The 25,375-nt window shown below is 34.9% G+C and overlaps 13 protein-coding genes, 13 long non-coding RNA genes and 1 other non-coding gene across 27 annotated transcripts; 18 read left to right on the top strand and 9 right to left on the bottom strand.

Moving 5' to 3' along the window:
- Positions 1-86: 86 nt before the first annotated feature.
- vma11 (V-type ATPase V0 proteolipid subunit vma11) lies at positions 87-1,256 on the bottom strand. The gene is made up of 6 exons (NM_001019031.3): positions 1,202-1,256; positions 1,131-1,162; positions 989-1,098; positions 898-933; positions 782-852; positions 87-489 (listed from the first exon to the last, which is right to left on the bottom strand). Exons 1-6 carry the CDS (start codon positions 1,216-1,218, stop codon positions 267-269), a joined length of 489 nt encoding a protein of 162 aa, NP_593600.1. The 5' UTR covers positions 1,219-1,256; the 3' UTR covers positions 87-266.
- On the top strand, positions 212-464 carry SPOM_SPNCRNA.2919. Its single transcript, NR_192287.1, has one exon. It is a non-coding gene; the product is annotated as a non-coding RNA (long non-coding RNA).
- SPOM_SPNCRNA.2918 lies at positions 583-1,322 on the top strand. The gene has a single exon (NR_192286.1). It is a non-coding gene; the product is annotated as a non-coding RNA (long non-coding RNA).
- A 326-nt stretch (positions 1,323-1,648) lies between these two features.
- spo3 (sporulation protein Spo3) lies at positions 1,649-6,028 on the bottom strand. Its single transcript, NM_001019030.3, has one exon. It carries the CDS (start codon positions 4,879-4,881, stop codon positions 1,795-1,797), a length of 3,087 nt encoding a protein of 1,028 aa, NP_593599.1. The 5' UTR covers positions 4,882-6,028; the 3' UTR covers positions 1,649-1,794.
- On the top strand, positions 1,858-2,854 carry SPOM_SPNCRNA.790. The gene has a single exon (NR_151167.1). It is a non-coding gene; the product is annotated as a non-coding RNA (long non-coding RNA).
- SPOM_SPNCRNA.186 lies at positions 5,058-6,176 on the bottom strand. Its single transcript, NR_150608.1, has one exon. It is a non-coding gene; the product is annotated as a non-coding RNA (long non-coding RNA).
- Positions 6,177-6,506: 330 nt separating this feature from the next.
- SPOM_SPNCRNA.2917 lies at positions 6,507-6,836 on the top strand. The gene has a single exon (NR_192285.1). It is a non-coding gene; the product is annotated as a non-coding RNA (long non-coding RNA).
- A 241-nt stretch (positions 6,837-7,077) lies between these two features.
- On the top strand, positions 7,078-8,364 carry btn1 (battenin CLN3 family protein; the record flags this gene model as incomplete). The annotated part of the gene is made up of 1 exon (NM_001019029.3): positions 7,078-8,364. Exon 1 carries the CDS (start codon positions 7,174-7,176, stop codon positions 8,362-8,364), a length of 1,191 nt encoding a protein of 396 aa, NP_593598.1. The 5' UTR covers positions 7,078-7,173.
- Positions 7,231-10,414, bottom strand: SPOM_SPNCRNA.2916. Its single transcript, NR_192284.1, has one exon. It is a non-coding gene; the product is annotated as a non-coding RNA (long non-coding RNA).
- Positions 8,666-10,405, top strand: mil1 (the record flags this gene model as incomplete). The annotated part of the gene is made up of 1 exon (NM_001019028.1): positions 8,666-10,405. One exon carries the CDS (start codon positions 8,666-8,668, stop codon positions 10,403-10,405), a length of 1,740 nt encoding a protein of 579 aa, NP_593597.1.
- A 157-nt stretch (positions 10,415-10,571) lies between the features above and the next one.
- SPOM_SPAC607.07C (uncharacterized protein) lies at positions 10,572-11,467 on the top strand. Its single transcript, NM_001019027.3, has one exon. The coding sequence runs from the start codon at positions 10,696-10,698 to the stop codon at positions 11,125-11,127; it is 432 nt and encodes a 143-aa protein (NP_593596.1). The 5' UTR covers positions 10,572-10,695; the 3' UTR covers positions 11,128-11,467.
- Positions 11,468-11,667: 200 nt separating this feature from the next.
- SPOM_SPNCRNA.2915 lies at positions 11,668-13,351 on the bottom strand. Its single transcript, NR_192283.1, has one exon. It is a non-coding gene; the product is annotated as a non-coding RNA (long non-coding RNA).
- Positions 11,672-13,706, top strand: SPOM_SPAC607.06C (metallopeptidase). The gene is made up of 3 exons (NM_001019026.3): positions 11,672-11,732; positions 11,791-13,542; positions 13,581-13,706. The coding sequence occupies exons 1-3, from the start codon at positions 11,682-11,684 to the stop codon at positions 13,614-13,616; spliced, it is 1,839 nt and encodes a 612-aa protein (NP_593595.1). The 5' UTR covers positions 11,672-11,681; the 3' UTR covers positions 13,617-13,706.
- Positions 13,667-15,018, bottom strand: rpn9 (19S proteasome regulatory subunit Rpn9). Its single transcript, NM_001019025.3, has 2 exons — positions 14,872-15,018; positions 13,667-14,817 (listed from the first exon to the last, which is right to left on the bottom strand). The coding sequence occupies exons 1-2, from the start codon at positions 14,982-14,984 to the stop codon at positions 13,785-13,787; spliced, it is 1,146 nt and encodes a 381-aa protein (NP_593594.1). The 5' UTR covers positions 14,985-15,018; the 3' UTR covers positions 13,667-13,784.
- SPOM_SPNCRNA.2914 lies at positions 14,047-15,035 on the top strand. Its single transcript, NR_192282.1, has one exon. It is a non-coding gene; the product is annotated as a non-coding RNA (long non-coding RNA).
- Positions 15,036-15,356: 321 nt separating this feature from the next.
- On the bottom strand, positions 15,357-16,468 carry arg82 (inositol polyphosphate kinase). The gene has a single exon (NM_001019024.3). The coding sequence runs from the start codon at positions 16,334-16,336 to the stop codon at positions 15,530-15,532; it is 807 nt and encodes a 268-aa protein (NP_593593.1). The 5' UTR covers positions 16,337-16,468; the 3' UTR covers positions 15,357-15,529.
- Positions 15,465-16,470, top strand: SPOM_SPNCRNA.789. Its single transcript, NR_151165.1, has one exon. It is a non-coding gene; the product is annotated as a non-coding RNA (long non-coding RNA).
- A 494-nt stretch (positions 16,471-16,964) lies between these two features.
- SPOM_SPNCRNA.185 lies at positions 16,965-17,145 on the bottom strand. The gene has a single exon (NR_150607.1). It is a non-coding gene; the product is annotated as a small non-coding RNA, stationary phase specific (non-coding RNA).
- A 156-nt stretch (positions 17,146-17,301) lies between these two features.
- Positions 17,302-17,966, top strand: snu13 (U3 snoRNP-associated protein Snu13). Its single transcript, NM_001019023.3, has 2 exons — positions 17,302-17,380; positions 17,531-17,966. Exons 1-2 carry the CDS (start codon positions 17,363-17,365, stop codon positions 17,888-17,890), a joined length of 378 nt encoding a protein of 125 aa, NP_593592.1. The 5' UTR covers positions 17,302-17,362; the 3' UTR covers positions 17,891-17,966.
- An 18-nt stretch (positions 17,967-17,984) lies between these two features.
- SPOM_SPNCRNA.2913 lies at positions 17,985-18,191 on the top strand. The gene has a single exon (NR_192281.1). It is a non-coding gene; the product is annotated as a non-coding RNA (long non-coding RNA).
- A 90-nt stretch (positions 18,192-18,281) lies between these two features.
- Positions 18,282-22,531, bottom strand: psc3 (mitotic cohesin complex non-SMC subunit Psc3). Its single transcript, NM_001356047.2, has 6 exons — positions 22,159-22,531; positions 22,001-22,113; positions 21,867-21,962; positions 21,409-21,818; positions 19,759-21,358; positions 18,282-19,710 (listed from the first exon to the last, which is right to left on the bottom strand). Exons 1-6 carry the CDS (start codon positions 22,421-22,423, stop codon positions 19,306-19,308), a joined length of 2,889 nt encoding a protein of 962 aa, NP_001343016.1. The 5' UTR covers positions 22,424-22,531; the 3' UTR covers positions 18,282-19,305.
- On the top strand, positions 18,409-19,456 carry SPOM_SPAC607.02C (uncharacterized protein). Its single transcript, NM_001019022.3, has 3 exons — positions 18,409-18,477; positions 18,526-18,894; positions 18,941-19,456. Exons 1-3 carry the CDS (start codon positions 18,422-18,424, stop codon positions 19,209-19,211), a joined length of 696 nt encoding a protein of 231 aa, NP_593591.1. The 5' UTR covers positions 18,409-18,421; the 3' UTR covers positions 19,212-19,456.
- SPOM_SPNCRNA.2912 lies at positions 20,151-20,703 on the top strand. The gene has a single exon (NR_192280.1). It is a non-coding gene; the product is annotated as a non-coding RNA (long non-coding RNA).
- Positions 20,845-21,118, top strand: SPOM_SPNCRNA.2911. The gene has a single exon (NR_192279.1). It is a non-coding gene; the product is annotated as a non-coding RNA (long non-coding RNA).
- Positions 22,211-22,800, top strand: SPOM_SPNCRNA.2910. The gene has a single exon (NR_192278.1). It is a non-coding gene; the product is annotated as a non-coding RNA (long non-coding RNA).
- A 321-nt stretch (positions 22,801-23,121) lies between these two features.
- Positions 23,122-25,058, top strand: cdt2 (WD repeat protein Cdt2). The gene has a single exon (NM_001019020.3). It carries the CDS (start codon positions 23,176-23,178, stop codon positions 24,646-24,648), a length of 1,473 nt encoding a protein of 490 aa, NP_593588.1. The 5' UTR covers positions 23,122-23,175; the 3' UTR covers positions 24,649-25,058.
- Positions 24,871-25,188, top strand: SPOM_SPAC17H9.18C (uncharacterized protein; the record flags this gene model as incomplete). Its single annotated transcript, NM_001019019.1, has 1 exon — positions 24,871-25,188. The coding sequence occupies one exon, from the start codon at positions 24,871-24,873 to the stop codon at positions 25,186-25,188; it is 318 nt and encodes a 105-aa protein (NP_593587.1).
- Between the last annotated feature and the right edge of the window lie 187 nt (positions 25,189-25,375).

Raw genomic sequence — 25,375 nt, 5'->3', positions numbered from 1 at the left:
ACTTTCCAAATAATTAAGCAAGGAAGGATAGCAAATCCATAATTCTAAAGATATCGAAAAACTCACAAAATAGCGAACAAAGTATTAGTAGTTAGAGTACTTTTTGATTAGCCTTAGAGAAAGTCAACAAGATAAAAGTATTTGATATTAAACGTCGCTTTTATATCATATTTTTTAGCAGACTTCTTCAATTTAAAGTCATTAAATAAATCCTATCATCTTCAGCTAATGACAGGACAGAATAAAACCCTTGACATACTCGATTACTAATAACAAACGTTTGAAGTCTTTGTTTGTAAAATAAGGCCAACAATAAGTCCATACAATCCCAAAACTTCAGCGAAAATTAAAATAAGAACCATACTAACAAATATGCGATCTTGTCTCATAAAACTTTGAACACCACGATCACCAACAACTCCTATAGCGTAACCAGCAGCCACACCCGTCAAACCAACTGCCAATCCAGCAGAGAGATGAATAAATCCGCTACTTGGTTAATAAAAATCAAAACTAATTGGGAAAAGTCAAATACTATTGAAGCTTCAAATGATGGATCATCTCACTAACTCCATTTGTAAAAGCTCTTTGAAAAAAACAAAACTCTACAATGGAAAGTAACATGTACATAAAAAAAAAAGAATGTATGTCGGTAGACAAACAACCACTTTAGTAGACGTATAGTCCAAAGAATTACAATCTTTGCAAAATACAAGATGAAGATTAAGGCATGAATAGATCCAATTATGTTGAAACTTCACACAAAGCTTATTTAACATACCTGAATAGGGAATAATCATTATCGGGAGACATATCACCAGCAATCAATACCGACATTACCAAACCATAGACCTATTTATCGTCAGTGAATTACAAGATTTTGAATCTTTTACATACGCCGATAATACCGCTCATAACAACTGGAATCAAAGACTTCAAAATATTAGTGATGTTGTCATTATTTTTTGTTCAAAACAGCAGCACAAACCTTCATAACAATCTCAGGACGAAAAGCACCTACGGCAGCTATCCCTCTTCCAGCCAATGCTGTTCCATAGCCTGCTCCGAGGCATGAAAAAACCATTGAGGCACAAACACCTAGCTATTAATCATAATTCAATCGTCCATACCTGCAAAACCAAAAAAAGAAGAATATATAGGACTTAGTTCGTTAGAAATGAAAAAGAAAAATATCCTTTACCATAAATTACTTGACATATTGTTTAGTTATGTTCGTTATGCAAACGGGACGTTCTAAGCTATATGAAAACGCAGTGATTGTAAGCACTTTGTCGATGTAGTATTTCGTTGAATTTCGTTGTTAGTGGAATTAAAGAGATGCAGATAGGGTACGGTAATATTGAAGTGGTCTTCAGTATGCCAGGAACAAATGCTGAATACCTGAATAAAAATATAAGAATGCGCTAGTAATCTTTAAATCATGTGCGGGCTTCCACAGGTAACATAACAACTTGTAAATAGGATTAAAAACATTATGCCAATAGAAACATCTTAATAATATATATGGAAGACATTGATGACTTTGGACTTTTGGCACAAGTTCTCAACTCCTATTCGTATTTAGTTATCATTTGCGTGCCAACATAATGGATGTAAAAATTCATTCATTCTTTTGCTTACGATCAAGAGCAATTGTGTAGTTTTAGCCAGTTGAAATAAGTAATGAGTATAATTAATTTAATTTGATACGTGTTATATATGTAAAGTATATTCACAAGTCACATATATTATTGTGTTGAAAAAAATCGTTAACATTATCAAAAAACTAAAAAACTACATAATGCGAGGTGGAAGGTTCACAACTTGGTTGTTGAATCCTTCATACAAACGGTAAGCGTGATCCATGAGACATGCATAATCAAAGTAATTGAAGGTGTAGCAAGACATATATTCTCGTTTTCTTAACATAGCTTGCAAACCATCCATCCGTAAAGATAAATAATCGGTCGGGACTGTGTAATACTTTCTGATCTTAGCCATTAGCTGATGCAAAGCACGGACTTCCCACTTCTCTAAAAGTGGTATATTTTCAGGATTCTTATGTCGTAAGGCTCTAAGGACTCGAAGTTCTGCAGCCACCAGATAAGAATTTTCGGGCAGAGGCTCATATAAATCAAGATCAATTTTGTCAGGCTTTTGACGATTCAAACCAGCATGCTCTGCTCCAGCAAAAAGATTGCTTGCAGAAAGCTTAAACCAATGAGGGAACAAGGCACTGTTTATGTCTACCATTGGCGGAGTGCTAACACACAAATCTTTCCTCCACTGTCCGTTCATAATATAGGGAGATCCGGTCGGAATCCTTCCAGATTTCGAATAATTTAAGTACAGAACATCTGGATAAAACGTTCTCCATAGATCGTACTCATATCTCGTAAACGAAGTAGTTGGCTCTACAATCCGAAGAGAAAGTATCCTTCGTAGTATGCTAATTTCTTTATTTTCGTCAATTAGATAGTAGGCCATACGCTTCAGTACTTCATTTTTGTGTACTTCAGCACGAGAATGAGTTCCACAAAACTCATAAATTTCATTGGCAGAGTATTTAAAGGATAGCATATTGTGAAAATCTTTGAATGCCTCCTCTCTCTCTATTAATTCCTCTTCTGAAGGAGCGCAATGAATTTCAAACCCAAAATGTAATAAAATGTTGTTTCTCGTTGCTTCATAATCTAAAACAGAACCGTATATAACACGACCTATGCCGTCTGAAAAGACTTCGTATATGCTACCAGATCTCTTAAGAGGTTTAGATATAAATATGTTTTGGCATGCGTATTTGCTAAAATAGTCACACCTTTTTTCGTAAATTTCACCGGGTCGTGGAAACGGGACTTTCTCATTAGATTGAAGAAACTTTTCACGAAAAGCAGCTTTAAATTCAATTTCAGGAGAATAACGATAGTCGTCTCTCTTTTTCTGGCATGCCTTTTGAAACTCTTCATAGTAAAACTTTTTACCGCTCTCTAAAGGCGGCTCATTTAATGATATTAACTCTGCAATGGCTACCAATTCGTGACTAGTAAAAAGCCTGTCAGAGCTAAATCGAGATAATTTATTTAAAGGTTCTTCATAAATGACCGCTTTAGGCGGTTCACTTTTAACTTCGGTTAAGCGATCGCGACAGGAATCAGCTTCTTTGTCGAGGAATTCAAAGCATAATTGCGGAGTTATAAATGAAGTGTATCGTAAATTTAAATACCACCAATCCTCAAGTTCATCTTCAGATAGGATATCATCTATCGTTACAGCTTTTAAAGTTGATTCCTGTGTGAAAGCAGCATAATATAACGCAGCATAAACATATTCAAAATCCCCCTTAACTTTGTATTTTTGGATTAATCTCGTCTCCCTCAGACCCTTTGTTGACTTTAGATTACTCGAGGCGACAAAGGCTTGTTCAGTCATCAGCTGGGTCGAGCTTCTAAGGAGCTGCAAAATTGTCGGAATGTAAACAGTATCCGATTTAACTCGTCTAACATTGAAGTTTAAATGATTAGACACATAAGGGTTCGAAATCGCTCTCCTATCATAGTTTGAAAGTTTTTTAATCGTATCTTTATTTCCAAATACACCAAGCCAAAGTTTATTGTGAGGACCATCTCGCGCTCGCTGAAGATTTTTTAGTGATTCCTCACCTTTTATTATCATTGTCTCATAAACACGGAGACGCCATTCGACATATAGTGCAATAATGACCCTTGCATTAAAAAATGGTAATGCGTCAAGAAAGTCTGAGTCGGTAAGTGCTGTGCAATCATCCTTGAACAGTTGAAAGCGTTTTTTCACATTTCGGAAACCTTGAGGATTGTTTCTCCTAGCTTGATGATGAGCTGAAAAAGGTGGATACGTAGCAGAAGACTGGAACTTTGGAAAGTTTCTTTTAGTCTTCTCAATTTTTTTTTCATATTCCTTATCATAAACACCAAATTGATCAAAACAGTCTTCAAAATCACTTAGATTACTAACAACACTGGAAGCATCGCTATTACAGATGTAATCAACTGTGTCATTAGGTATCCATTCGCTATTGCTATTAAATCCAGTAAATTCGTTTTTTTGAGAGCTTAGTCCATCCAGGGAATCGTTAGACAACGTGCTTATTGTTGATGAAAGTGTTTCAGTCAAAGGACTGAAGGAGCCGTCGGCAGAAACAGCTGTAACTGCATTAATTTCTGAATCTCGCTTGTGATCAACCATAGATGGCTTTTTAATAAATTCAGGGGAAAGAAAATTTGTTTCCATTTGGGTTTCGTAAAAGTTGAAGCAGTTTTCACCGTTCACAATAGGAACCAAATTTACTGTTATAAGGGGATCAAGCTTATTTTTTTGAATCCTTGAAAATTTCCTGTTGTCGTCCAAATTTATCTGATGTGATAGATCATCCTGGATAACAAATGGCTCTTCTGAAAATAATGCTTGCTCCATATTGCTAGGGATGAAAGCAGGCTCAACTTCTGTAATTGAAACAGTAGGTATTTTCTTAAATTGTTGCTGTTTTTTCATTTCATCGATACCATTAGGTGAATAAAAAAAACGTTCTGTCGACAATTTACGACAAGCAATGTCTTCCTTACTTGACTTGATAGACGAAGCAGAGTCAAAAGAAGGGCATGCAGTAGGGCTAGGTGCTTGAAGATTTGCTGTGTCTCCCTCAACTGTTCTCCTAAATGGAGAATTAAGAGGTGTTAAGGGACGACATTCGCTATTAGGTGATGGAGTGTTTTGTTTGTCACAAGCAAACGCATTGATTTCTCCCCTTTCCAGTTCATCAATTGAAGAGTTTCTCTTTCGAGAATTAAAACTGAAAAGCCTTATTAAGCAATAAATGAAAATTCTGATGACAGACAAAATCCCCATTTTATTTTTGAATCAAATTACCACGAGGTAATGGCTTTTGAGACTAAACAAGAAAATATTATTTTATATAATATTTTCAAAAAGACTTATAGAAAAACTTATTATGAAACAGTATTCGTGGCAATTTTGAATACTTTTGATATAATAGGACGTAAACAATCGCTTTGAAAGAGATTAGAATAGGTCAGAATTAAAAAAATAAATAAATACAACACCCTAATAAGAGCGTTCCAGAGTTAAAGAAAGAAGAGTCAAAAAAATCGCGATATCGATACTAAACAAAATTGCGATCAGAAGAAGCACAAGGTGCCGAAAAAAAAATATTGACACAAGAAGATAAGAATGCAACAGTAATGATATTTGACAAAAATCAATCGGTAAAGAAAAGAAAGTTCGTACTAAAGGCTCTATATATACAAAAAAAATGCTGCTTTAAATATCACTCAAACCGAAACAATCGACTCTGTAAACAAACAGAAAAACAGTGCTTATTCGACAAAACATTCAAAAGTGTGGGGAAACTTTTATTAATCAGTTTCTTACTGGTTTAAACAAAATATAACAAGGCTGAGCAAAAAAAATAGGAGTCAAAGGCTTTACCAAAAGCTTGATGCGAGTGTTAACTCATTGAAGCGCACATCGTCCATCTTTTTTACTTGATGATCTACACATGATCATCTCTAACAATGAGGGAAGTTTTGCATTCAGATTATATGAGTTGTTTATACAAGTCGCATATGAACATTCTGAAACGAGGGTACGGAAATGATGGAATATACTTTAATAGTTTAAAGAGAGTTAAAATGAGTGCATCATCATATCTGGTATGCATTTTCGATTACAGGGAGAGGGTGGTACTGTAAAATTACCATTTTACAGCACGAAAACTCCTTTTGTTTATCAGTAGATTAAAAGGATACTCTCATTAGTAAGTTTAGTGGATTAAATAGTATTAACAGCATGTGCTTAAAAAATGTTGAAACATGTCGATGGCACTGTGATCGCATAATAATTCATTATGCTCATTGAAGTTAATATAAAACCAAAGGAAATCTAAGAGATTATAAGTCTCTTAGCTTTACTTAAAAGAGATTCTAAAATTCAAACTCTAAAGTGCGTCTGCAAACAGCTGTTTGCTGTAGCTGCTGGATTTATGAACCATGGTGAGGTGCGATTTGTAAACTAGAGAATGATAGCGAAACGCTCGTTAAAACGCCAATATCGCACTTTCTATGGACAGTATTATAAATTTGTAGTACAGCATCAAGCATAATATAATTCCCAGTAACTAACATAATGATCCCATTACTGTTAAATGTAATGTGTTATGGGTCAAAGCAAACAAGGCAAATTTGATAATGAACGAGATGATTTTTCGGTTCGGTTTCCAATTCGTTATTATAAACAGTCGTAACGGAGCGTCAAACCTTCATTTAGTAAAAAAAAAAAAAAAAAATTGACTAAGCAATACGAAATATCTATAGTAGATACATGCGTATTACTATTTTATATTATTGTTGAGCAAAGTGATAATGCAATAACGATGTTAACCGTAGTTCGGTAAAGACACATTCATACGATATTATATTCAATTTGTTTTGATTTACGATTTAGAGTTTTTAAACATAAGCAAACGAAGATCGGAATTAAACCAAAATAAATCTCGTGCCAAAAACAATAACTTCATAAGTAGAAGCTGTAGACACGTGAATAGAATATTTAAAGATGTTGTAATTGTTTTCCTGGGAGATTTCAAGAAGTGCTAACCGAAGCATGAGTAAACTAGGAGCTTTTCGATCACAGCAAGCAAGGCATGTCAGTTACTAGTCGTTGAAATTTTAGTAGGGTAAGCTTTAGCTTGATAGCGGTTGCTTGGAAAAAACAGTGTAACATTCAAAATCGGTTTCTTTTGAACCTGACAACATTACCGTAATAATTCAATCGCTCAATACGCCATTCGTGAAGGGTAGTAGCCTTTCTCTTACGAAGTTACTAAAAACTCAATTTTTTTTGTACCCTTAAGCGCTTACGAGTTCTTTTCTTCAACTTATTGCTACTCGAATAATAAATGTTAAACATATCTCGACTTGCTTTTCAGTTCGTTGATCCTCGCTATTTACAGTTTGTAACAAGTTAACTCGTCTATGAAGTCATCGATAGAAGGGCTTTAAAGTGTGCTATTTGCGAAACAACAGCAAATTTGTAGACTAGCACTTTACAAAAGTCTACTATCGTATTGCCGGTTCAAACTAAAATTTATGACCTCAGTTTCTACTAAATATAGTACGAATCATGATTAAATTGAGGTTAACAAAAGATGCGAAAGTAGGGTGTTGCTTCCTAATTTTTGGATTGTTAAACAACCTTCTCTACGTGATAATTTTATCCGCTGCCTTAGATTTGGTTGGCGCAAACGTTTCTAAGGGTGTGGTACTACTTTCTAATATTGTTCCTTCTTTGGCGTGCAAGTTGTCAGCATCAATTCTTCATGTTCATAAATTTAAGTTTGCAAAGAGAATCGGTTTTTGTGTTTTCATGTCCATATTAGGAATGCAATGGATTGCTTGGTCTTCCTCCGTCCCTTCGAAAATGCTTGGTGTATCTCTGGCAGCCATTTCATCGAGTTTTGGCGAAATCTCTTTCTTGCATCTATCAAGTCGTTATCACTCTGTGTCTTTACCGTGCTGGAGTTCCGGAACAGGCTTGGCCGGTCTCTTTGGTGCATCTTCCTATTTGGTTATGACTACATGGTTTAACTTCTCGGTACGCAGCACACTTATTATCTCTAGCTTTCTGCCGCTTTTCCTTTTGATCATGTACTTTTTTGTGTTGCCAGAGTCTGAATCTACATCACCTTCAATTAACAACAATTATACGCCAATTGAATCTATTGATCTTCGAGCAGGGCACGTTTCATTCAATTTCGTTAATTCTTTGAAGCAAACATTCATATTCATGCAACCATACCTTCTTAGTCATATGTTTCCGCAGTTCCTTGTATACTTCTCAGAATATACTATCAATATTGGTGTAGCTCCCACTCTTTTATTCCCGCCCGAAAAAGCTGGCTTTTCTTCGTTTAGGGATTTTTATCCTACTTACCAAACTGTTTACCAGATTGGTGTTTTCCTATCGCGATCCTCCATTTCATTTTTTACTGTCCCATATTTGCGCACATTGGCAATAACACAGTTCATTATCCTTCTATTTACTATACTACAGTCGGCCCTATATCTTACTTCCAGCTATCATTTTGTACTATTCCTCATATTCGTTGAGGGTCTTATTGGTGGTACCGTTTATGTGAACGTGTATCATAGTTTGCAGACTACGGAGAGTAGTCAGCGTGAACTAGCTATTAGTACTGTTGGCTCTTCAGATAGCTCTGGAATTTTTTTAGCTTCATTGGTATCACTATTCCTTGAACCCTCCTTGTGCCATTTCCAAGCTGATCGTGGCCGAGATTGGTGTGCCTTAACTTGAAATAGTGAGTGCGCACATCTCCATTATATTGAGAGTTAACCTATGACGTTTCTTCCATTAGTGTGCTAAGTGCTTCAATATCAAGTTTGCTTTACGACCATTTTCTTTCAACTATTGTTTACTTTTTTAGTTCTTAATAGGTTTGCTTTGAAAGAAGAAGTTTTTCATTCCTAATTCCTGATACCAGAAGTTCTTAAACTTTTGGTGCACAATTACTTTCTGCTGTGCATTCTATGCGAATCATATCAAAACATACATTACTTAATTTTTTCCTTTTCATATCTTCCTTCTTTTAGATAATATGGCAGAACAGAAAATCATATCCTTATTTGACGATGATGCTTGTACTCGTTATACAATTTTAATTGCTAGTACAATTGGTGAAATGCGAGAGAAGAAAGAGTCAATAATCGATAACACGGATCCTGAAATAGTAAAATATCTTTCTCAATTATTGGACGTCTTTAGAGAAAACTTCGACACTTGGGCAATGGCAGTTGTAAATCGCACAGGTTGCGCACTGGATCCCTCTACTCCAAAGGATCAAGTAGAAGTAAAAAAATTTCGGCAGTTTTCCGAAACAGAGAAAAGCGAGTGCTTTATTAAATGTCTACTGTTATTGATTCTTTCATTGGGTAATTATTCTCCTTATTCCCGTAATTTATTATATAGTATTGCAGAGAAGTTGGGCTTGTCCTCTATCGTGGTTTATAAGGCTGAGCTTATCACCTCTTCTATGCTTTTAGATACTTTTCAAACTATGGAAAGCAATCAAGAAATGTATGAACTTTCGGGCACCCGAAAAATGAGAAGACGGATTGCAATGGGTCTCGCTGGACTGGCAGGTGGAGCTCTTATTGGGTTAACAGGTGGACTAGCTGCACCTTTTGTTGCAGCTGGGTTAGGGACGTTATTTGCTGGTCTAGGTTTGGGAACTATGATTGGAGCAACCTATCTTGGCACTTTGATTACTTCGGCACCAATGATCACTGCTCTGTTTGGAGGCTTTGGAGCCAAAATGAGTATGCAACAGATGGGGGATGTATCTAAGGGACTCACTGATTTTGAATTCATACCTCTCAGTGTGCAATCGCATTTACCGGTTACCATTGGAATCTCAGGATGGCTTGGGGATTATAACGAAGTAGACGCTGCTTGGAAATCTTTAACTGTTGGAGATAAAAGTTATTATTGGGGAGACATATATGCTTTGAAATTTGAAGTTGAAGCTTTAGTTGATCTTGGAAAATCTCTTTCCAGAATCTTATTTTCTGCTGGACTTGGCTGGGTAAAGGGAGAGGTTATTAGTAGAACGATATTAGCTCCTCTTGCTGCTGCTTTATGGCCTTTATCACTTTTGAAAGTCGGAAATATTTTAGGCAATTCCTGGAGAATTGCATTTAATTTATCCATCAAAGCCGGTGAAGCTTTAGCCAATGCGCTTTGTGTTAGAGCTCAGGGTATGCGTCCAGTGACTTTAATTGGGTTTTCGCTTGGTGCACGTACAATTCTTGAGTGTTTACTACATTTGGCTGACCGTGGTGAGACGAATCTAGTTGAAAATGTGATAGTAATGGGCGCCCCTATGCCGACTGACGCTAAGTTATGGCTTAAAATGAGATGCGTTGTCGCTGGGAGATTCGTAAATGTCTATTCTGCTTCTGATTATGTACTACAATTAGTGTATCGTGTCAACAGTGCGCAATCTACGGCTGCTGGTCTTGGACCAGTTTCTCTTGATTCAAATACTTTAGAAAATGTCGATGTGGGGGATCTTGTTGAAGGTCATTTGCAGTATAGATGGTTGGTTGCCAAAATTTTGAAAGAACGTCTTGGGTATGATAACATTTCTGATGCTGAGATTCAATCGCTTGCAGTACAGGAAGAAAAATACGAATCGAAGCAAAGAACCTATTATTCTCAAAAAGAGCAAGAAGAGGAAATTGAGCAAGAAGTACTTTTTGACGCCTCTAGCGATACTGAGTTAGCTATACAGAAGAAAGAAGATGAGGTGAATGAGGTACGAGAAAATAAAAAGTGAGGAAAAAAATTCAAAATGTTTAACATCATTGAATTACACGAAAACATGTTTTATTATATTTTGTTTTAATGATAATAACGGACTCCCAAATTTGCGTTAAATTGTTATAAGGACATTCAAGGGAAATTTGATCTTTAAAGCACCTCATTACTCTCTTTTGGATTTTGCACCATCTTGCGTACTTAATTTTGTTGTATTGTACCCCAAGTTTCTTCTTTCTAATTTTCAAACGTTGAAAGAAAATTTTATGAAAACTGTTTGAAAAATTCTTTTAGATAAATTGGTTCATCATGGGGACGTTTGGCATTGTAGCATTGTCAATTATATGCTCGATTGCTTTCTTATTTGTTGCATATGGTGTCTTACGACTAATTAATTCTATTCGGAGAAGAAATATGATGACAGCTGATGTTAGTTCTGTAAAGTCTTCTCAAACCTGGAACTTTCTGAAGAACCCTTTTTCCAATTCCGCTAAGTTTGAAGCCTTGGATGCAGACGACATGTGGGATACAAGGGTTGAAGAAGCAGAGCTTAATACTATTCCTTCTGCTTCTCCATTTATAGATCACACATCAGAGACAGTACCTTTTGTAAATACCGAAGCCCCTCCTCCCAGACTGTCTTCATCTTTCTCACGACAAAGTGGTGAAAATGCAGAGACTCAAAGTCAAGTATCCGCATCTCCATTCAATGACAAAAACTCTCCATATGTACAAGAATAAAGCGATTAAGTTCTTAAACCTAGTCCTCTTTTTTAGGCCGGTGTATCTATCGTCATGCGTACATATTTGATACTAAGGACGTGCTTTGATCCTGAAAGTATCGCTTTTACTCTGCTAGATTTTTCTGTAAATCTTGAGCCATAACATACACAATCATCGTTTAATAAGTTTTGCACTCCTCTTTTTCTAAATATTTATTTACAATCATTAAAATAAATAATCCATTAATTCATTGTACTTATATAAGTCTTCAATAGTTAATTTGGACGTCTACTGTCTCCGTAAAGCATACAAAAGTTTATTATTCAGCTAGAATTTTAAATAATTATTGGTCTCTCAGTATACCCACTGCCAAAGACTCAATCAACCGATGCTGTAATTTTATTGTTCAAAAAACGCGATTATATTATGTTTTGTATTTTATATGATGTCGTGTATATTAAATTTATAAATTTGAATAAATATGTAAATAATTTATATGTTTTGTGACATTAGTCTAAGTCAATTCGAAATAAATATAGAATGTACTGCACACGCGTTTGTCAAGAGCCAGCATGAGTCAGATCATTTTAGACAATATATCCCAAAACGAAACTGTATACAATGTACGAGTGTTTTCAATGTTATTTTCATAATTGTACTAATATAGATGCCTAATTTTAGAGATTTGTTATTATACATGGTAGAGTTGGACCTCGTGCAAGTTATTGCCCACAAACAATCAATGTGAAGCATCACGAAAATTCATTTCCAGAACAAACATGGGTAGTTACAGACTTATATTTTAAAGCTATCATTCACGTCGTTCCCGGAGACAATACCATACTATTTACTACGGACGATGGAGGTAAACTAGAATTGCAGGTTTATTACCAATTACTTGTTGATAATCCTTTCTATTGTATCGCCTTTATAGTTGGAAAAGACTCAGACCTTTCATTTGATGCACCTCACGGTGCCAAAAATGATATTGATGAGGGCATCCGTAAACTCAGATGCGCTGCTTACTTATGGCAAGCTTTCACCGCTGAATGTATGTATAGAAATGGTTATGGAAGACGTTCTTTTAGAATTGAGGAAAGTGTGCAACCCGACACAATGTCTTGTTTGTCCCCTTGGGGCACCGAAAGGTTAACAGCCACTATAAATATTCTGCGAAGTGATAAAACAGCAGAAGAGATTCGATCGGTTCCTCCAGATCAATTGTTTCATATAGCTGGAGATGCTGTCGACAAACTACATCTTCCTGAGCCTTGGCATTATATGTGCATGTTCTTGGATACACGATATGATCCTTCTACTCAAAAAATTCGTGGACATGTAGCTTTAGGTGGAGGTACAGACATGCACAAACTTGGAGTGTTTGGTTCCCATTCGTTACATTCTTTTCCTAGTGCACTTGAGTATGTTGTACCTGTCTTTAGTGATGCCCGTAGAATCCCTTCTTACTTGGCAAATGATGCAAATGAAAGTTCTACGATTTGGGAATGTGCGAATATAGGGATAGGCGCTATGCTTCATGAGTTAGGACATACACTTGGTTGTCCTCATCAACCAGATGGAATCATGTTGCGATCATATCCAATATTTAACCGCAGTTTTACGACAAGAGAATTTGAATGTGTTAGAACTGGAAGTAAAGGTCTTGCCCCAGTGCTTGCAAAAGATGAATGTTCTTGGCACCATCTTGACATGTTAAGGTTTTTTTATCATCCGTGCTTTAAACTACCTTCAGACCCTACATATCCGTCGGACATTGAAACGAACTACTTTGTTAAAGGAGAAACTATCACATTTGTCAATTCGACTGGAATCTTTTTAATTGAAATTGAATACAATGGACAGACCAAGGGCTGGAAGGAGTTTAATCCTCCAGTCGGAGAAGCTTCTTTAACTGATGCTGAAATACGCTCTCTTTCAAATGCAAGCTCCAATCAAGATTATCGTGTTCGCGTTCTATCCAGAAATTTCAAATGTATTGATTTAAACAATGTACCTGAAATTATAAAAAATGCGAAGGTTGAATCGTCTTTTGGAACTGTTTATCGATCTGAAAGATATGGTTTGCGAGGTTGTAATGGGAAAGAGTTATCAAATATTTTAATAGCACCTGAAAAGTTTAAGCCTACTAAAATTCGTGTTCATTGTGGTTTAGCTTTGGATGGAATTGAAGTATTTTTTGGTGATGAATCAGTTCTTCTTGGTAACCGTGGTGGAAGCCCTCACGATTTTGAAATACAAGGCTCCCAAATTGTAGGCTTTCAAATACGTTGTGGAGCCTGGGTGGATGGGATATCCATTGTTTTAGAAAATGGTAAAACAAGTCCATTTTATGGAAATGCTAACGGGGGTGGGTTGAAAAGCTATTTAGTCCCAAAAGGTTTTCAATTAGTCGGGTTTTATGGCACATTAGGGGTAAGTTTTTTTTTATATTATTGATCTAACATTAATAGCCATTCATGGATTCAATTGGGTTTTTTATTAAGTAGCTTGAATTCTGAATACTAATTGAATACAATTGCTTAAGGAGAATGAAATTACGTACCATGTTTACAACTAATAAAATTACTACACTGAAATGTATAATAATGTATAGAAAAATAGTTCTATTTACTTTATAGCATGTCTTGTCTTTTAAACAATGAGTTTTGTAGTCATCAAACGAAAACACCTTTTCCAGAAATTTCAACCACATTAGAAAGGTTCTTAATATTTTGGTTCCATTCTCGTAGACGAGATTCCATGCTTGCAATTTGCGAGTGATTTAAAATTCTAGATTGGACGGAAGAAATGGTGACAATTTGGGTAACCTCATCTATAACACCTGTTATAAGCCCTACGCTTAAAGCACGCATAATGAGTAACTCAACTTCATTAGAAGGAATACGGGTTGCACGAGCAATTGTATCAAATGTTAAAGTACGCTGATTTGGAGGTAATTGGAAGACCAACTCAATGAGGGCCATTAAACGAATTTTTTGACCTAGTAAAGCAACCGAACTTTGCAGTAAAGGCATTTTGTTAATTTGCCCCATTAAGCGTTCAAACAAAGGTAAATCTCCGACATTCATGGCGATGACTAAATCATGTAACCACTCGTGCTGTGTACCTACTAGCAACTCGAAAACAGGATGTAATAATAATTCACCAAAATTATAAATATCACCGAGTATTGCGGCAACACTTAGATCCACCGCTCTTTCAACTAACTCGGTATGAGAGCATTTATCGAGGTCGATGCAAGATAAATACAATAGACAATGACGATAGTATTGAGCATAATCAGCCTTTGCCTTGTAGTAGTCTGCACTGACGCTATAATATGAAGAATGAATAAGACTTTCTACGTAATCAATGTGGTCGATAATTTTTGAGGCTTTGACAAGTAGTTCCCGGGCTTCATCCAACTTACCACTAATCAGCTTGATGCGAGCAATGGCAACAATGGAATATACATAGGCATCTTTATATTTCTCTTCATCCAATTCGTTAACAATTTGGTTTAAATTACGAAGGGCTTCGTCGTTAGAACATGACTCAAAAGCCTTTAAGCCCATGTACACTGCTTTGAGTTGATTGATATTAGGTCGAAATGAGTTGACAAAGTTCGTATACAAAGGAAGCCTTAAAGGTACTGTTTCTGGGGTATCAAAGAAAACAATCAAAGCATCTGTAAGTTGTTTCCATAATCTGGCGTCAGTTAATGTAAAGTTCATTTTCTTCTAAAGCACTTTTACAACATACTTCCTTTCATAAAGGTCTTCCATTAAAATATAGGATTGCTGAAGGCTTTCTGGAGCTCTTGTAGCTTGATCGTGTAAAAAATCAGACATATTGACAGACATTTCGGTATCCATGATGAAATCCTTCGTGGAGTAGTTGTTTGCTGATGGCAAGTGCTCAAGTCATATTACTACTGTTTGAAACTTTAGGTAAATGGAGAAATATAAGCATATTTATTTTATTTTCATTATGTTAGTTAAAATTATTATTAAAAAAAAAGTTAAAGCGTATTTGAAAGCATATAAGTAAAGCATGCTTTAGTAACCTCTATGAAAACAACGCAAGGTATAAAGCAAACTTCTATAAGTAAACGAACTATTTTATTAAGAGAAAACTGACTGTTTTTTAAGTAGTTCGTTTGTGGAATAAGATCTTTATCTTACCAAAAATAAAAAGGGTAGATAACCTTTCTGAAAATTTTCATAAAATAAACGAAGAATAAAAATTATTTTCTTTTCTATAACAAATCAATACTTCACGATCACTCAAAAAAATAAATAAGGTATCATTTTTATAATAGTTATAGTGGAATACTATACAGATAAATTAATTAGCTTTAACCAGCAATGATTAAAAAAATTACTTTTCTTTTAAAGGAATTTATCATGTCAGTATTCAATTATTCATTCTTCAGGAGCATCGCAAAACAGTGAATTAAGTTTTTAACCCCAATTAATGTGTTATGGTCTATAGTGTTTTTCGTCCATCTAGAATGTGCCAAATCTATCAGCTTGAGAACTACATTGCTTTCACAATGATACGTTGGATTTAGGGAAGAGTAATCATAAACGAAAAGAATACTAGAAGATTTTAATTCAATATAAGACTCAGAAAGATCAACTTCAAATAATTTCAATAAATTAAGGAAGCTTTCAACCAACCTTGCTTTTTGAGAAAGAGAGCAAGAGACAAAAAAATCATTTAAGCCTTCTACGACATCTGAATCCGTAAGGGTTTTACCCCAAGCTGTTGATCGTTTAATGTACGTATTGTTTGTTCTGTCCCACGACAATATACCAGTTATACGAAATCCAAGACTACCACTCGTCGTACTTCTGGAAACGGCATCTAATCTTTTTCGTTTTTCAAGAGGAGCGTCATCGGCCCACAACTGTTTTCCTAATTTGATATCCATGACACAAGGAGTTTCCATCTGATACAGAATATTTTCTAAGATTATAGCTTTTCCAGTTAAGGAAAAAGCAACACTTTCTGCGATCGGGTTGATACCCTCAATGTCTCTACTAGAAGGCATCCACTCACCGAAATTCTTAGGAATCCAGTTGTAGAGCGTAATATTGTCGTTACATGTTTTATAAAAATCAACTTCACTTTTAATGCATGGCTTAATTAGAATTTTATCATCCTCACTGACTAGTACTTGGCCATGACCAGCAGCTTGAAATGGAAACAGTTTTAGTTTCATCAAGAGTTAAAGAAAAAATCCGCTAGTACATGTTTTTTCGTCAAAAGTATATTTCTTGAAAATTGCAATACGCGTTTAGCAATATGCTGAAGCGTTATTTTCGATGTGACAGCTGTTGGGTAAGCGGAATGTAGAATGAATTGAAATAGTGTAGAGCTATATCAACCACTTCCACTGCTTGCACGAACATGCAGGTTATATGAGCTGAATAAATAAGTGTAAAATTTTATCTAATAATATAAAACAATGAATTTCCTAAACACATATCCAAATGTGTATGTACTCGCTGTTAATTTATTCAGCTTTTTTTACAGTAGATAAAGTTGTAGCCTGGAGATCGAAGTATGAATTTAACAGAAAGTATAAACTTTTTTGGATATTATTTAGAAAGTGTTTTGCAAAGTTTTTATAAATTATAATATTATTAAAAACCTATATTCCAAACCACTAAGGGAAAATATTTTAGCTAAATTACAATTTACACACTTTCAATAGTATGTACCAGGGCTTTTTTTTTTTTTTTTTTTTTTTTTTTTTTTTTAGGACAAATTATATGTACTTTGCTAAAATTTAAAAGTTAAATAGTAGATTATTAGCAACTTCTTTTTTGCTAAGTCCATAGACTATATAACAATACAGCTCTCAATCAGATATGCAGTTCCAACTTTTTTTAATGTTATTATATTCTGTTAAATATGGTAAACAATGTCCAATTGAAGAATGCCTGCTCAATAGAAATAAACTCACCAATCTGATTTATAGTTTTGAGTCCTCCATATTCATAGTGTAATGCCAAGAAACAATTAAGATTATTAATGTGCATAAATTTCTTAGAATTCCAAATTTAAGCAAATTTGGATTAATTTTCCAAGTTACATTGATCGAAGGATCGACTAACGTTGATGTTGTTACTTGTACTTTTGGACTACAGCTAAAGTGAAGTTTACTAAAGAAAATTTCTTAGCAAGGGCGAGCAACCACCATTGTAGGTCAGATACTACTTTTTACAGCAAGGAACCCGAAAAAATGTCAGTTAACCCAAAGGTATGTTAATAATGGTATAAGACTTCTTCTTTGGCTACGAAATAGCTGAAAGCATGCTAGTTTCAAATGCTAGTTTCGTCGGCAATTTTATTACGGAAAATGAACTTTTCCGAAATTTATATTCGTTTTATTGCATACTAACATTGTTAGGCCTTTCCTTTAGCCGATTCTGGCTTAACCCAACAAATTCTCGACTTGGTACAACAGGCCTCTCATTACAAGCAGCTTCGCAAAGGTGCAAATGAGGCTACCAAAACCTTGAACCGTGGTATTAGTGAATTTATAGTAATGGCGGCTGATACCGAGCCCATAGAGATTTTATTGCATCTGCCATTGCTTTGTGAGGACAAGAATGTGCCTTATGTTTTTGTTCCTAGCAAGGCTGCTTTGGGACGTGCTTGTGGTGTAAGTAGACCGGTGATTTCAGCCAGCATTACTACCAATGAGGCTAGTGATTTACTTCCTCAAATTCAAGCTATTAAATTGGCAATAGAGAAATTGCTCATCTAAACTTTTGGATTTTGGGAACAGTTTTCTTTTAATCGAGAATAAAATTTGATTCTTATGGAAGCAGATTGTTATCGAATTTTTTATTTTGTTATTGTAATTTTGTACTGTTTCGCTTTCTATATAATTTCAAGTACTCTGTTTGTAGTCATTTTAATTTTTATTAATTAGCTCGCAAAATACTCAACAAGAAAGATAGTTGAGTGTTTACATATAAGAGCATTACGATTTTAATAAAGATAGTGTATATTTGGTGTTTGATATATATATTTTTTAATATATTTTTCGTGTATGATTCGAAAAGTATCTTCACTAAGCTTGCTTCCAACTTGATTCTGAAATTTTTTCTCTCTAAAGCGTTACAGCTTGTCCACTAAAATAAAAAAAGATATTTGTATTCATTAATAAACTTTACTGTTATCCCATGAGTATCTATTAAAACAAATCCAAATTTATCTAAATTGCGATACGAGCTAGGCTCGCTATTTTCCTTTATTACTTGCTTCTCGTTTGTGTTTACTATCCAAGCGCAATATGCCTACTAAGACTAAGAAAAGGTCCGTTCTTGAGGCTGAACGGAAAAAGATTGGGTAAAAAATTTCTATAGCAAGATGTTTTTACTAACATTTGGTTAATAGACTCGATCATGCTCCCAAGGAGGATGAAAGTGTAGATGACAACTTCCCAAAGCAATTCAAGCGATTGCTACAGCAAAAAGAGTACCATGAATCTAAAAAGAAGGAAATAAAGAAAGGCAACCTTAAAAATAAGAAAAAAAAAGATTATGGGAAAATTCAAAGATTACCCGGTGAACGCCTTAGTGAATTTAGTCAGCGCGTAAATAAGGCTATTCCAGTATCTTTTAAGTCTGGGCCGAGCAAAATAGACGAATTTACTGATAAAAAAGAAAAGAAAAAAATAGCGAAAAGAAAAGAGAAGCGTGAAAGAGACTGGAATGAAATTGAGGAAAATTTTGAAGATAAAACATGGGAGGCGGATACTACTGGGTATGTGTATATCACCAATTTCATTTCGTATAAACTAACATATTAGACAATTTATCCAAATTGAGTCTAGAAAAAAACGAAAAAATTCGCCTGATCCGTGGGCTAATTTACAAACAAAACCTTCCTTTGGAGAAACTGTGCAAGCTCCTCCTGAACTTCCGGAATTAAAAATTAAAGAGACAAAGTACTTGGAAAATGTTCCCAAAGTTAATAATATGGGTCAAACAGAATCTATGGCACGACGCCAAGCTCTAGGAAAGCAGCGTTTGGAACTTATAGAGAAATATAGAGAATTAATGAAAACCAAGCGGAAATAATCTTTTTAATAATGAAAAAAGAATTTATTTCTAATGCTGACTTAAAAATAATTAATTACTTTAAATATACAGCAGGCATTAAATCTAAATTTAATTAATTCAAAAACTCATCCACAATAGCAGATAATTTCGGTCCATAGTGCCCTCTTAGTTCACAAAACTGTTGTGAAAATTCTGGTGTTATCGTATTTGACAATGAAACAACTATTAATAATTTACTAGTCAAATCGCAACATACATGTTCCAATAGCCTTCTATTAAGTGGATTTTTGTCCAAAGAAATTTGTGTATGTGGAGAACTTGCTTGAGTCAAACGCTTGAAGGGGAATTGACCAACTTTGGCATATGTGTATAACCATCCCTCAAGTATTTTTAAAAGAGCATCTAAAAATTGAGGTTTTAAAAAGTTATGCTCCTCAGATACACGATTGTCATCGTTGTAATGTGATGCTTTAACACCTTCTTTCATTATCACTGTTTCCAGAAAAGTTCGGGCTGCCTGGTCAAGTTAGTTTCTTAAATCAAATAATAAGTTGATTTTGTATACCTGAAGTTGCAAAATTTTAGAGCTGTCATTATTCATAATATTAATCAAACAATTAAAAACTTTAGTCTCATCATCCTTCTTTTTTTCCTCATCAGCAGGGTTATCCTTCCTTAGAAAGAACCAAAACAATAGACTCTGTAAAGTATTAATTGCAGAAAACTTCAATGTATCTTCATAGCTATTAGGAACCCGCGAAAGAAGCGAAACAAGCCTTTCATATATTATGTCAAACTCAGGATAGTCAGAAAAATCTTTGAGAGAGGTACATCCCTCGATTCTTGTTAAACAAGCTTCAAAAATAACAAATTCATCTTTTGTTATTACAGCATCTTGAATATTAAAAGATCCAAAATTCTTTAAAAATTCGGTTACCGTCTGGTCGCAAATGTCAGTAACCAGAAGCTTCAAATCTTCTTTCAAAGCAGGAATAGAGTCCAACCGTAAAAATAATATCGTGCAACCTTGAATAATTTGAAGATCATTATTGGTTAGGAAAAATTTTTTTAAATTATTAATTAGAAGTTCAAAATGTCTGGAAAGTTGAGGGTCTGTCATTTCTGTCAAATCCATTGAGAATAACAAACGAAGAGAATCATGAAGAAGTGTTGGTGAAGCAGAATTTCTCTCAGTTATTGAATTAATGTAAGGAAGAAGATTCAAATAAAGTAAGTCCTTATCTTTATTTTGATCGTTGGTCGTTTCCGCCGCTTGCTTATTATGCACCGTTTTAGGTGTGATAAAATTGTTATTACAGACAGTTTGGATTGAAGCAGAGAGAAGCTGTAAAAGAATAGATTCCTGAAAATCATTTAGCTTGCAGAAAGAAAGTATACTGTCTATCGGATCTTTTAGAGTCGAGGTATAATTATCAAAAAGTACGAAGTTGCTAATATCCTCCCATGACTGATAGATTGAATCAATTTCACATGCATTAAGTAAAGCTTGTGTTATAGGAGTAATGAAATTACCATTTTTTTGGAAGATTCGTAATAATGTATCATAATCAAAGCTCGATTGGTAAGACAATCTAACCTCCTCCAAAAGTTTACACATTTGGGAAAATTTTATCCAATGAACTGAAAATGTAGTAAGTGAAGTCTGAGAAAAGGCCTTTAGAATATAGTCTTCTTCACCCCATAAATCAATTTTTTCATTCACACTTTCGTCAACCACTTTGCATAAAAACAGTACGGCTTCACGTTGCACCCTTGGATTGATATCTAAAATTAGCTTCAGCACTTTTAAAATTTCAGAATTTTCTAAAAATCCGCAAGTCCTCATAGCGTTACACAAACGAATGCTGGCTACACGAACTCCAATATCGGCGTCCACACAACTCATCTCGAGTATTCTTTCTTTAAATCTAGAAGAAAAATGTCTTAATCCACCAATAAATGAATCTGTCTCAAAAAATTTGCGCAAAACTTTAACTACAGTTAATCTGACGGTAGTGTTTATGTCTGAAAGCATCCATCCTAGGTATCTTAAATAACTTCCTGAAAAAAATATGCTTGGAACAGTATTAATCCAGACCCCAAGCTCTTGTAAGCAATCTACCCTTATTTTAGGCTCCACGTCTCGATATCGATGGACGAAGACACTAATATAAAGGTTAGTATAAATAAATTAAAGCGTTTGAGGGATCTTTACCTATCAAAGTAGTCATTTAAGTATGTAGTCAATGTATCTTGTTGCTTGACTATTTCACCAAGACTGTTATTAAGTTCGTTGATGCGATTTCTATTTACACGAGAGCGCTTTTCTTCTTTCTCGAGCTGTTTGGTAGCAATTGCATGCTCGTTCAATAGTTCTTTAGATTTTTCACATAAAAAAGTCATAATATTCAAACAGAAAACAGTGGCGGTGTGCCGAATAGGTCTCATCGTAGAAGAAGACATGGCAACGACCCAAGACATAATATCTTCAAAAACAGTGCTATTGTACAAGTAATTTCTTATTGACAACTGTGACACAAAGTTGCTTAAAAGACCGGTCAATCTCTTTCTGAAATTCCTAAACTTAAGATTTTTTGAATTTAAAGGATAATCACGAGTAGAAGTCTTAAAGTTGTTAATATACAAATAAAGTATTTTCGCAAAAGCACTTACACGCTCTACAGAAAGTTGAATTTGAGATAGAGTAGCTGAAGCAGAATCTTGATCCTGAACATCAAACACATTAATGGCACGATTGCAACCACAGCACTAAAATATTTAGTAAAGAAAGAAAAGAATGACTCTACCTTTAAAATAAAGTTAATAAGATTTGCAAGGGCAGATTGATTATCTTTTGCATAGTCAGCAAACCACGAAACCGCGATGTCCATGGTATCAACTTTTTGGTCAAGCAGAAAAGCTTTTCAGTGTTAGTAGCTGAAAAAAAGAAGGACTTTATCATTACCAAATAAGTTGTTAAAAATTTCTTCTTGAGGATCCTCTTCAACTATAGCGTTCCTCCTAGAGCGTTTTACATTTACTCCTTTAGAATTTGGCCGTGGATGCCGTTTTTTTGAGCTTATCGTTTTCTCGTAATCATCATCGCTATTTTCTTCAGAAGATGAATTTGAACTACTGCTCATGGGATCAAAACTTTGAGAAAGCATTACAGGGGAAGATTCTCTGTCTCCTCCATCATCATCAGATCCAGTAGTAACAGACTCACTCATTTGAAGAAAAAAAGAAATAATTTATAAATAAATTAAGAGGTGTAATTAGAAATATTGGAAAGAGTGTAATGAATGCACTATTGGTGTTGTACAATGGAGGTTGTTCACAACCTGTAGTTGATAAAAGCACGAACTTGTCTTGTTCAATAGTGTTAGACAGGATAAATGTGTTTGAAAATCCAAGGATACGAAAGGAAATTTATACTTAACGAAGTTATTACATTAAAATTTTCTTTACCTTGATTGAAACAAATATATACTATTTTCTTTTGGGTCCTGCAAGGTGAACAGCTAACTTATATTCACTCCGCGAGTTGAGATTGTAATTTGACTATACAAGTATAGAATTGTGAGTGAAAGATTCTTTTGACGCGTAATATTTTCGATTATTATTAATAAATGAGATATTTGACAACTTTTCGAGCGCTCATTATATCATAGGCAGAAATACGAAAGTCATCCTTTATGAAAAATTAACAAGTAATTAGAAAACTTTTATCCTTTTTATTTATTCCTCAAGAATTTTAGGCTGTACCCATCTGTAATTGCAAATATGCTTAAACATGACTTTGAAATACGCGTTTTGTTACTTTAACATATTCTGGGTAACGTTTGGTGCATGTGATGGATCACGGACGCGTCGCGTTCACGCGTCACGAAAATCTAATATACTCACGCTACCATCCACTACTTAAATTAAACTGGAACACACGACCTCAAAAGCGGATTAAATTAAGATTCATGATTATACCATGAATATGGACATTGGAAAAGCTTTGAGTGATGTTGGTGGGCTTCGAGATATTACCTCACGTGCAAATAACTCATTACCTCCGACTCCTGATTCTTCTCCCGCAGCACCTTCCAAAAAACATAAGCTTTACGACTTCCTAGAAAGCCGAGGAAAAATTGAAACACCTCGAAAACGCATTGTGTTTGAAAAGAAACCCCTGTTACACAAGCCAGTTCATATTCAAAAAAAACCTGCTCAACTTTGTAAAGAACTTTTAATCAGACAACTGGGAGGTTCCCGGTCGCACCCTTTTAGCACAAAAACTTCTCGTCATGTGGGAGGTAGACTCAATCTCGAAACATATTACTCACGACCTTCGGAATGCTTAATGATGCTGAACCAACTCCCGTTCTGTCTTGGATTTGCTAATAACGAGTCTTTATTGGCCGTATGTACTGAGACTGGAGCTCTTGAGCTGTTTGATTCTCGATTTTACGATAGACAGAATGAGGAAAATCAGCCGTCTGCTCGAAGAATCCATGGCTGGCTTGCTCACAACAATGCTATATTTAGTGTTAATTTCTCTAAAGATGATTCATTATTAGCTACTTCATCTGGCGATCAAACATCAAAGGTATTTGATTTGTCAACGCAACAATGCATCACTCGATTGGGACGACGAGGTGTCGATGGATACCACTCTCATTCAGTAAAGCAGGTTAATTTTTGCAATGATTCTCCTTATAATTTGGTAAGTTGTTCTCGGGATGGTTCCATTATCTTTTGGGATATGCGAACACACGGGATAACAATTGACGGTGAGCATTTTCAGAAACCAGTGTTAAGGATAAGAAAAGCACATGAAAATTCGGGAAGGGATTGCTCAATTACCTCAGCTACGTGGCTCCCTCAATCTACTTCGCAAGTTATATCGTCCTGCTCTGCAAACTCGGCCTTAAAGTTATGGGATTTACGAACTGTACATACCGTCCGACCTTTACCTGCTGCTACTACTCCCGAATTAACTACTTCAAAACGCGATTTTGGTGTTACTAATGTTTGTACTTCTCCTGACGGTGAGCGTATTTATGCTGCTTCCAGAGATAGTATCATTTATGAATATTCATCTCGTCACTTAAACTCCGGATTTTGCAAGACTTACAAAGACCCTAGACTCAGAATTTCTTCATTCTACGTAAAGTTGGCGTGCAGTCCTGACGGAGCAACTTTAGCCTGCGGTGGAGGCGTTCAAGACAAGACTAGTGGTGTTGTTGTTTTTGACACAACAAGAAACTGTTCATCGTCTGCTATGCTCACAGGTGGTCATACTAAGGATGTTACTGCAGTTGATTGGTCTAGTGAAGGTCAATTGGCAAGTATTTCAGACGATGGGAGCGTTCGCGTATGGAATTCTTCTCTGCATGGAAGTGCGGCTAACCTTAGAGAAAAGAATTTTTCGGAGATTTTTTATTGGGGATTTAGTGAAAAATGAAAATTATCACGCATAGCAATGTCTCAATATTCGGCTTGTTTCTCTTGAAAAGAAGACTATAAGTGAGGCTTCATAATATTTTGTCAAAAATAACGACTATTCCCTAATGCATTTGAATATTATTAGGATTCTTTCTTTTTCCATATCTATTTAATCCTTTGATTTGTCATTTTTTTGCTTCCGCTGGATGCTTTATAAGCTTTTTCTGTTTACCAAAGCTTAATGCATAAAATTAGTTTGCAATTTTTTTTTGTTGACAATTATTTTTTTTTTTGGAAGCAATCAAAATACCAGTCAATATATGCAATCCAAATTAGATGTTTTTTCCTCACCGTTAATCGAACTCCTATTCCTAAACAAACGTTCAGTTTAATAGTTTTTTATATACTAATAATGATTATTCAACACTTAAAAGAAATCCATTATTTAATCAGCGCTAGCGCTAAATTATTACTAGCAAGCAACTATTTACTAGAACTTCTTATTTCTCATAATATACAATTTAGCCCTATACGTTCATTTTTTATAATTATGGTCTAAGGATATTTTACGAAGTTGCAAACAATAATAACTAATTCTATACAAAATAGATGTGGCTAGCTATTTCAGCTTTTATTTTACTCATTTTATACTTATACACTTTATTTGGCAATTTGTTGTAACAATTAAAATAAACGCAAACTACAGATCATAAGTTGTCGAAATGATTTTGGTGCACTTCAATTGG

The sequence above is a fragment of the Schizosaccharomyces pombe genome (assembly GCF_000002945.2).
Source record: "Schizosaccharomyces pombe strain 972h- genome assembly, chromosome: I".
Taxonomy (NCBI): Eukaryota; Fungi; Ascomycota; class Schizosaccharomycetes; order Schizosaccharomycetales; family Schizosaccharomycetaceae; genus Schizosaccharomyces; species Schizosaccharomyces pombe.
The sequence above is the reverse complement of the archived record's forward strand: the minus strand, read 5'-3'. Positions and strand labels throughout refer to the sequence as shown.